This window comes from Malus sylvestris, chromosome 5 (assembly GCF_916048215.2).
Source record: "Malus sylvestris chromosome 5, drMalSylv7.2, whole genome shotgun sequence".
Taxonomy (NCBI): domain Eukaryota; kingdom Viridiplantae; phylum Streptophyta; class Magnoliopsida; order Rosales; family Rosaceae; genus Malus; species Malus sylvestris.
In genome coordinates this window covers 43,409,654-43,420,510 of record NC_062264.1, presented here as the reverse complement: position 1 = coordinate 43,420,510, position 10,857 = coordinate 43,409,654, and the positions used below count along the sequence as shown (strand labels likewise).

Below are 10,857 nucleotides of genomic sequence, written 5' to 3'. Positions count from 1 at the left end.
TTAAGAGTCCTCTTAGTACTTCTTTAAATTTTTCTATATGTAAAAACGATATTTTAATCTACTTTATTATATTAAAGTGGTATTGATTGAAGAAATCAGATACAGTGCTTTAAACAGCTTACAGACGGACTTCGCTTCTCTGCCCTTCCAATTCTCATCCCCTTCTATTTGTGAGGTCACAATTAAGTAACGTCAACATTTTATATCATTATTATTTTTTGTCTTATTATCTTTATAAAAAAAATCAATATAAAATATTCACGTTGATTAACCGTGACCGCACAAAATAAAAGGGGATGGGAGTGTATGAGAACTGGGAGAGCAGAGAAGCCGGGTTCCTACACAGTCATGAGATTAGCATATCAAAAAGTACGGAAAATGATCCTCTCCAGATCTTCTATGTGGGGATTCGGGGCATCTATCAATCCTGGCCGTTTATCGTACATCATACGATCAAAAATAATTTTAAATTTCACGATGTACGATGAACAGTTGTGATTGATTGATCCTTCGAATCCCCACAAAAAGGATCCGAAGAGGATCCTTTTCTAAAAATTACAATATAAAACCAAAGACTAATATAGTAGGCTTTGATGAATTAAGGTTAGGGTTTTTTAGTCAAAATAGTTCTTAAGATTGGCATAAATTTTCACTTTGGTCTTGAGATTTGAAATCGATATAAGTGGTTCCTAAGTTTTGTCCACCATCAATCATTTTAGTCATTCTATGAAAATCTCCATTAATGATAATAAAATGACAAAAATACCTTGAATTTTTGTCAAATCATTGTGACATTGTTTTATAATAGAGTATTTCTGTTATTTTGATCCTTATTTAAAATAATTTTTCATGAAATAACCAAAATGATTGGTGGTTGACAAACTCAAGGACCACTTATATTGATTTCAAATCTTAGGGATCAAAGTGAAGAGTTATGCAAATTTCATTGACCATTTTGGTTAAAATGCCTTAAGGTTAGTCTAGGGTACAAAAAAACCAGTAACACCAGGGGAGATACATATTGAGACTTGAACTTAAATTCTACTTTCTTTCTTTTTTTTAATCTGATTCCAACCTTAGCTGAAAATTGTTGAGTTAAGAGCGTTTATCTTCGAGGTTTCATCATCGGATCCACCTTTCTTATTATTGCTTGTATCAAACATAAGTTCATGGAAAGCTATGGACAATGACATGGAATGAGTTATAAAAATTGTATGTTTAGTGTTTTTTTTTAAATTTTTTAAACAAAAGATATTATCTATATAGATTATATTAAGGGAGATGGGGGTTTAGCATCACAATGGGCTAACAATAATGTGATTTTTGGTGAGAATCAAACCTAAAACCTCTCACTTACAATGGGTGGTATTTAGTGTTTTTACTATGATTGTTTTAACTAATCAGCATTTGTTTATAATATTTGAGTGAGCAATTCTGCGTGGAATATTGGTCATGTGTTTCAAATTAAAAAAAAAAAAAAAAAAAAACCTAATTAAAAGTTCAAAAAAACTTTAGGTTTAATGAAAAATGACAAATAAATGTATAGTGAATAGTACTAGAGAAAGGTAAAAATGTGATTTTTCGTTAAAAATGAACAGTACCGGAAGTGTTTCGTTAAAAATTCCCATTAAAAAACGGATGGTGCTTAAAAAAGTCATTGAACATTCCAAAAGTGAAATCTATGTGAGTTTTTGTTTTTGGATCATATAATCTACGACACGTAACTGGACTTAGTCTCAATATTTTTCAATACAGTATGCCAAACAAAGCTTAATCATTAAACAAAACGTACCAGATATATGGATGCTGCAAAAACTAATGAATTTTTTCTAATGTACATTAGAAGTGCGCGGTTAACTTACTTATCGGAAAGAGCCGTTAGATTTCGTAAAGTTAAATAATCTTACAGCTCACGTTTAGATTTATAAGTTAAATGTACATTTTGATTTGCATTAGAAAAAGCATATAAATTACGGACATGGATCATCTTCGGATCCAATTGTCCTAATCCTAGGGATCAATAAATCTAGATCATTAAAATTTGATCAAACGGTTAAAGTTATTATAACTTTTATAATGAGCCCCTATTTGTAGCCGTTGGATCAAATTTCAATGGTCTAGCTTCATTGATCCCTAGAATTAAGACAATTGGATCGTGAGATAATCCATGTCCATAAATTACGACCATATATGGGCCTCACCCTCCTTTTACTACCATTAGAATAAGCATACTGAGGCCCATCTCTCTCATACTCTCTTTCTGGGCCAATAGGCCCACTCACCACCCAGCCGCTGTCCCTTGTTCGACGGACTGTCACTCGAGACTACTTTTTTCAAGTTAACTACTGTGGAGTGTAACCACCACAGGACGGTTAAGTCATGGGGAACAAATTTTAGATGAGAACTTTAATAAAAAACTTCCGATACTGTTTACTTTAACGAAAAACCATATTTTTATACTAAAAAGTCAATTATTGTACTATTCACTTTACCCTTTATTATGTCCTTATCGTTAAAACTCAAAGTTTTCAAATCCTTTTCATTAGTTTTCCTATTTTGGATTTGTATTTCATACCGTACATTTTGAGTTTGATTCATGGGGCTAATAAATAAATCACACACTAGCTTGATATGAAGAGTTTGATATGCTGGTATATCTTTGTGAGTCTTTCCGGTCTAAAAAAAGTGAACTATCGTGATGAAGCGACAAGATGTTTCCCTTTTTTAAAGAGAAAAAATTACTGTGGAGTCAATAACAATTCTTTTGCGAAATTATTTCCAAGGCAATTTTGAGTCTTGACCATCGCTTGGCCATACAAATAATTATTAACTTGTAGACAAGTATAATTAAAACATCTTTCTTAATGTAGACGGTTGTTAAGTACAAGCGTACAATAGCTTATTAATATCATTCAATGAAATTGAAAGAAACCGTCACGGGATGAATCAATTGTTGTAGACAAGTACAAAAGCTTGATATGAATAGTTGGATATGCTGATATGACTTTGTGAGTCTTTTTGGCCCTCGAAAGAATAGACTGTCGTGACAAAGCCACCAGCTAGTCCTATAAAAAAAATAAAAATGAAATGGAAAGAAAATTGGGATTCAGGTCTATAACTCTTTCAGCTTAATAATATAACATAAATCTCATTGACCAATAAAAGGACATAAATTTCAAGGTGGTTGAGTGGGCCGGTCTTAAATATGTTGTGATTTTCAAACGCTGGTATAATTATAAGAGGCCCACTCTAATTTTTGATATCCTTATTAGTTCAGAATGTCAAGCGACACAATAAATAAGTGGACCTAAACACATGTCGTAAATAATAATTTATTATGGCTAAATCCTATTGGTAAACGGGTGAAAAAAGACGATGTATCTGTTGCTTAAGAGCATTTGTTTTTTCACCAAATTATTCTATAGTTTGTCAAAAAAATAAATAGTGAATGATTTATATTTATATGTTTAGATAAGTTAAGTTCATGAGAGTAGTTAAATATAATCTCATACGACATGAAAATGGCACTTTGCAATTTTAAAACGATACTGGAAAGATTTACTATTTGATGCAGTCAAATGTTAAATGGATATAAACACATATCATGTAGTACAATGACATAATACGAACATGACATGTTGTCAAGTCTAGTAGTTTCCATATTTGATGCGCATGTAGTGCTCTTAACATAATACGAACATGACATGTTTACGACATTAAACGCTTGAATGTTAAACAACAAAAATAAGTGGACCTAAACCACATGTCTTAGTAGTACAAATAAATATATTGGGCTTAAACACTTAATAGGTAAGTAGGTGAAGCACGATATGATGCATCCACATAACTTACAAATGGGTATACTTTTATACATTCTGGCATGAGTCCATGGATAGAGTTTAAGTTGAGCGGAATAATTTTGCATGATATTATAACATAACACAACATATGTTAAAACACGACAGATCATTAGGTCAAATATCTAATAATTGATGCAATGTAGTGTAAAACGACAAACTTAAGTGGACCTAAAACAAATGGCAGCTGACAAGCAAATCAAATAGACAACCCTTATCGATGCATATCACTCACTACCCCACATTGGCATCAAGTAAAGATTGCAATATCAAATCAAATGGGATGTGTAAAGTTAACGTTTTATGCCAAGGGATGATTCAAAGTTGGGTTTTGGGTGCCCAAATTGACGACAGACACCACCACACCGACGTTATCATCACACTAGACACATTTGGGGATGCACATTCAACCACGGATCTCTGTGTCCACCACGATCTAATTTCATCATCACAAAGTTACAAGCCCTTTCGGTTGAGGATCATATAAGATTCTTGGATTTAAAATTATGAGAAGTTCTGACATATAATCGGTTGTTTATTCTTTTGTTAATATTTCTCTTGTTATGCATTATGTATACTTTAGTTACATCGTAGAAATTTCTCGATGTTAAGAGTAAATCAACTATTTTGTTGTAGCAACATAAGAGTCAATTTGTTTTGGACATTGTGGTTAGTGACGCAAAAAGTTTCTTGGTTTGGCCAACAACTTTTGATTAGGGATTGGTAATAAAAAATAATGTTGAAGATGATGTTTTTGGAGTTGAGATCCTCTCTAAGTTTCAGTATGGAATCTAAGGACCAGTAAATTTTGACCGTTTAAATTGAATTTGACGATTATCATAAACTCATTCCGCTGGTCAACCTCACACAAACCAAGGGCTTGGATCTCTCTCTCTCTTTGAAACTGTCTATATTTCCTAGTCTTTGAGCTCCAGACAGTGAGGTCTAAAGATGATTCAAATTAATGTTTCTAGGTTGAATATAACCAAATCAATGTTGTTGTTCATTTCAGCGGGCAAGTGGATGGGAATAGGTGAACCAATTGCCAGGACTTTCATGACCACCTGCCGAATTGAGGTTGATGGAATAACTTATGGGGTGAAATGCATGCACCCATCGTCAATCATGCATGAAACAACTTATATAAGGGTGCCGCGAAAATACGACAAGTGAGTAGACATAGTACACGTAAGAAGTCATTTTTTCTTACCAAAAATTGAAATACGTGCATACATTTCTCATTTTATAGACAGATGTGCATACAATTCACATTTTGTAGTTTGAACTAAATATTTGTGTATTCATGTCAGACTGCAATCCCGGTTAATCACTCGAGCAGTGATTCATTTCTTATTCCCCTATCTTACTATTGAATTCTCCTTAGTTTCTGGCTCCACTACCACCACCCACCCCAATCTCCCCCGTTCTTATTGGTGAACACACCAAAAAATGGAATCAATCATTAAAATGTGTCAGGACTCACCAAAAGCAATATATAGAGGTTGTCTGGCTGACTGGATTGGTAAAAGCACTTTTGAAAAAAACCTCATAGGCTTGGCCTCTTGTTACAACCGGGGATAGAATTTCTAGCTGTAAGCCTGCATTATATGTGACCATTGACCAAGTTGGCTTAAAAGAGACCCACAGTGAAATAATTGTTGGCTATTTAGGGCTGATTTGTTATTGTAATTGGGACTTAGTATGGACCCGCCTACCTCCCAAAAGCACTTATTAAAACCAGCTTTTAAGTACATCTTTATTTAATTATAATTTGATTTGAAAATGAATTTTCCTAAGATTATTGAATAACGTTTGTCATACATTAATGTGATCTCTAATTTTTGCCAAGACGCACTTAAAATAGCAAAATATTGGATGCCTCCATTTTTTCTTTTCTACCAACGGAGAGATTCTTACGTATCACTGGGGGATGTATCCCCATTTGTCTATACGGCGGATGAGGATATATCTTCAGTGACACCTGTGTTTTTCTCAAACCAGCGATGTTTAAAAAGACAATGATAAAACCAAAATTGAGGATACTTCTGAATAAAATCTCTATAATTTCTAGCTGTAAGCCTGCACGGCATGTGACCAAGTTGGCTTAAAAGAGACCCACTGTGAAGGAAAAGGATTCTCGCTAGATTTTTTTCTTAGGGATCATAGAGATCCCGCAATTATGTCCGTTCATCGTATATCATGCAGTCAGAAATTATGTCCGTTCATCGTATACGATGAACGGATACGATTACAAGATCTCTAAAAAAAGAATCCGACGATGATCATTTTCCCGCTAAAATAATTGTTGGCTATTTAGTATGGACCCGCCTCCCTCCCAAAAGCACTTATTAAAACCAGCTTTTAAGTTCCTCTTTAATTTAATTAATTATACTTTGATTTGAAAATGAAATTTCCTATATTCCGTAATATTGGTCATACGTTAACGTAATCTCTAATTTTTGCCTAGACGCACTTAAAATAGCAATCTTGGATGCCCGTCTTTTTCTTTGGTACCAACAGAGAGATTCTTACGTATCACTGGGGGATGTATCCCCATCTGTCTATAGGGGGCGCATCTCCTGAGGCGGATAAGGATGTATCTTCGGTGACATCCACGTTTTTCTCGAATCCGTGACGTAAAAAAAGACAACGATAAAACCAAAATTAAGGATGATTCTGAATAAAATCTATAGGATTACCATTACCTCATATATTTCACATCTAATTTCATCTATCTATGTTCCCAAGCGTTAATTATACAGTATACAAAATGGCAGCAGAAATAGAATGACCAAATCTCTAAACTTCAGAAGACAAGAAGGCACAAAAGCAAGCAACAGAAGAGGAAAATAGATATTCTGTTTAGTGACTTGTCTGCCTGCATCTCATGCCTCCTCAGCCTCGGAGTACTACTTCCGGTTAGGTGATACGAATTGGGATACCCATATACGCTCTGCGAGTTTCCGAACACCCTTGAATAAACCATTTCCCCAAACACCCCAACCGCTGGATGGTGGATACCTGCCACTGCAGTGCCTCCGAGGTCAAGCAGCGGCGAGGAAGAATGTTCCCCGAAACTGCTGTATGGATGAGGGTTATACTGTTGGTTCTGATAAGGGTTACGATACGGGAGTTGCTGGACCGTCTGAGAGGTGCTAGATATGAGAGCTTGCGCATCGCATGCTGATGGTCTGGGAGGTATTACCATTCCCCTGTAGAGTGCCACCTTTCCTTCAAGCTCAGGTTCAGAAGTTGCTAGGCCCCGGCCGTAAAGTGGGACCATGGTAGTGTGTGATATATCACCCTTGCAAACAGGGCACTGAGGGCGCTCATCGGAGGCAAGGGACGCACTCTGAACGTGAAGCCATTTGTAAATGCAAGGCCAGCAATATAGATGGCCACAGAAGGTGACCACTGGCTCGTGTGCAAAGTCTAAGCAGATGTTGCAGTCAAAGCCACCTTTGGAATTTTCTGATTCTGTTGTTTCTCCGGCGATGGATTTGCATTCGTGTGCAAAGAATTGCTGCAACGCCATTTTTCGGTTCTTCTAATTTGTTTTTTTCACCAATACTGCAAAAGATAAGACAAATGAAACCAGTTTAGTAAAAAGAGTTTTCTGAAGCTCCCTCATCTGATGTTTTACCTTGCAAAACAATCACAAAGAAAATCTAACAAATGGAAGACAAGACAACTGCTTGCAAGAAAGAATAGTATGCATGATCACGTTGTGAGAGACAAATGAAACCAATTCAGATACAACAGTAACTACAAATAGCACCCGCTCGTAGCACCTTGGACGTAGTTTTCTGCCAATTTAGGCTTTGCTTCCTAATCATATAGGCTTATGTAACAGGTACCACCGGAAACTGTTGTACACAAACAGTTATGTTGGAGTTGAGATCCAACAACACAATTAACGGCAAGAATTCCTCAACTTCAACAGAGCAATCTAAATTACTATAGAACAGCGAAAGAAAAACAATGGCTACTGACGAGGAAACTGAACCAACCCCAAACCCTCCATCAAGAACAACACAAAAATCAACAATATTTTCCGGTTTTTCTCTCACCCCAGCTCCATAGTAGACACAGATCTGAAATAAGGGATTCAACCAACCGCGATTCAAGGCATATCACACTTAGCTGATCAACCTTGTTCAAGCCTATACATCTCACTACCACCCTCAAAGTTGTGGGAAACCCCTCCAGCATGAGGTGAAGTACAACAGTCAAAGCAAATCATAATAAAATTCCGATACATAACAAAATATAAACCCTGAAAAGACGAAGATGCATACCTACATGCTCCTAAACAGTTTTATCAACCTTAACATGCGCTTAGAAACCATATCTCACAAACCTATCGTGGAATTGAACAGGATTGAGTCAAAGAAAACCCCAGAAGCCTCACATCTCTTGGCCTACAACCTAGTATCAGATCAATGTAAACCAAGCATTCAATACTATGGCACCTTATCCACATCCCCACAAGAAAAAAAGACACCATTTTTGTGTTGTGATAAAGGCAAATGCTTGAGAATTGTTTCTAAAACAAACAAACTTCCCAAGCATTTCCCTTTTCTCTTTCCCCAAACCACTTTCCCAGCAACCAAACAAGCCCAAAAATCCAAACATTGACAAACTTGCAAACAGAAACAAAGCTAGATCTGCGGCTCAACAAATCAAACCACACAAACATCCTCCACAAAACCCAAAACCCACAAATTTCACTACCATTTCAACGTCCCCTTCAAGTTTTTTCAGCTCAACAGAGAACCAAGGTGAACTTCAAGAACAAATGCACCCAAAAAAGAAAAAACAGTAAAAAAAAAAACAAAAATTACAGGCCTACCGTGAAGAGAAACGCAGAAGTTCGGCACAGAAAGTGCTTTCAGTCTTACTACTATCCTTCCTTCAAAGCTTCAATCTTTTTTCTGGGTATCTTGGAAAATTAGCTCTTCGAGCTTTAATGGCTATTTTTAGCAGAGAGACAGAGGGCGTTGGACAGGAGGACGGGGTCGGGCGTGCCGTTCGTCTTGCTTTTATAGGCAAGTGCCACCTTCCACTGCTTGACGCGCGCGTGACTCCAGATTTTATAAATTTTTCTTGGTATACATAAAATTTTGTCCTTGGATAATATTTCGGTAAATGCGGATTGGTAAATAAAAATCCACGCTCGATTTTCGGGGTCAACATATTGGTAAATGTGGACTAGTATAAGTTGGACTCTTTTTTTTTTTTTTTGTGGATAAGAAGTTGGTAAAACACAGATATTCTTGTGTTGTATGTAATCCAACCGTTCGTGTGTTATAACAGGAGAAGGATTGTCTGCCTTCCTAGTTGTGGTGCCCTTTCATGCCCTCCTATTTTGTGCGGTCACGGTTAAGCCACGTTAATATTTTATATTTTAATTATTTTTTGTCTTATTATCTTATTAAAAAATTAATATAAAATATTGACGTGGTTTAACCGTGATCGCACAAAATAGGAAGGCATGGAAGGCACCACAACTAGGAGGGCAGACAATCCAAGTCCGTTATACCAACCGTCCAAATTAAAAGAATTTCTATAGAGTTTTTCTTAATTGGATATAGGTTTTTTCTTAAGTCGATTCTCGTCAAGTGCGAATTTGTATCACATTATTGTTAATTCATTGTGAAACTATACTCATCATCTCCTCTTAATGTAGATAACATCACTTGTTCCAAAAAAAAAAATAAAACAACAAAGATGATAAAGACTTTGGAGTACATGTCGGTAGGGGTGGATTCGGTACGGTTACCGTACCAAAACCTTTGTACCAATTACCGTACCAAACTTTCGGTTTGGTAAAATTTATTACCATTACCGTACCAAACTTTCGGTATACCGAAGTTCGGTATTGCCAAAAGTTTGGTTGGCATGGTATGACAATGGTAATTGCCATTTTGTTTTGGGACAAAATATGTTTTTGTTTTTTTAACCCAATTCAAGGGCAAAACTTTTTTTTTTTGTACCTTTATCTCATACATTATAGATTAAATTCATCTATTATTCATCATCCACAATTTACACACATAATAATTCAAATGAAGCATCAAAATTCATCATGAAAATTAAGTTTACAATCCAAATAAAAGTTATGAACCAAAACAAATAGAAGTTAACAATCCAAATAGAAATTAAAGTTTCAAACCAAATGAAAATTGGAAGTAAACTTCAAAAATGAGAATTCATTGATCAGTTATTCAAGCTTGAGATGTCGAAGCTTTTGGAGGAGGCATTGAACTTGTAGAAGATTGAGTTTGTGTCAAGCTTACATTACAAACAAAGAAAACATATTAATTAGTAGCAAGAAGAATTAAAGTTGAAAACCATTTAATAACAAATTTACTAAAAAAATTAAAGCATATATTTCTTGTTTTCTCTTCTTCTATTTCCTTGTAAAATTGAAGCATATCTTCCGTTGGTCCTTGTAGAAGTTTACTTCACCTGCCCTAAGCCAACCACTAGTACACACTAGTGCCTCAATTATTTTAGGAGTCAAGGATACCCTAAAAGGGTTCACAACCCTCCTCCCTAGACTAAATGCATTTTCACAAGCAACAGTAGAAGTGGGGGTTACAAAGATATTTTGGCTATTTGTGAAAGAATTAGGAACTCTTTTGTGTTTGATTTCCACAATTTTAAAAGATCAAAGTCACCAACAACAATGCTAATATAAGTAGGGTTTTATTTTCAAATTATTGGAATATTATAAATATGTGTTATATAATTATGTATTATATAAATTATAAATTATATTGTATTTTCGGTATGGTACGGTAATACCATGATAATGGTATCCATTACCAATACCGTACCATGAAATTTCGGTACGGTACAATACCGTACCATTACCGATTGGTACAAAAAATTTGGCACAAAATCGGTATGGCACGGTTGGCAATTCGGTTGGCACGGCAATTTGGCAAAAAAATCCACCCCTACATGTCGGAGTTAGGTCATTGTACAGTTATAG

General features: G+C 35.5%; 1 protein-coding gene across 1 annotated transcript; it reads right to left on the bottom strand.

Annotated features, from left to right (window-relative positions):
* Window positions 1–6,528: 6,528 nt before the first annotated feature.
* Window positions 6,529–8,901, bottom strand: LOC126622376 (E3 ubiquitin-protein ligase RMA1H1-like). Its single transcript, XM_050291098.1, has 2 exons — window positions 8,710–8,901; window positions 6,529–7,427 (listed from the first exon to the last, which is right to left on the bottom strand). Exon 2 carries the CDS (start codon window positions 7,390–7,392, stop codon window positions 6,664–6,666), a length of 729 nt encoding a protein of 242 aa, XP_050147055.1. The 5' UTR covers window positions 7,393–7,427; window positions 8,710–8,901; the 3' UTR covers window positions 6,529–6,663.
* Between the last annotated feature and the right edge of the window lie 1,956 nt (window positions 8,902–10,857).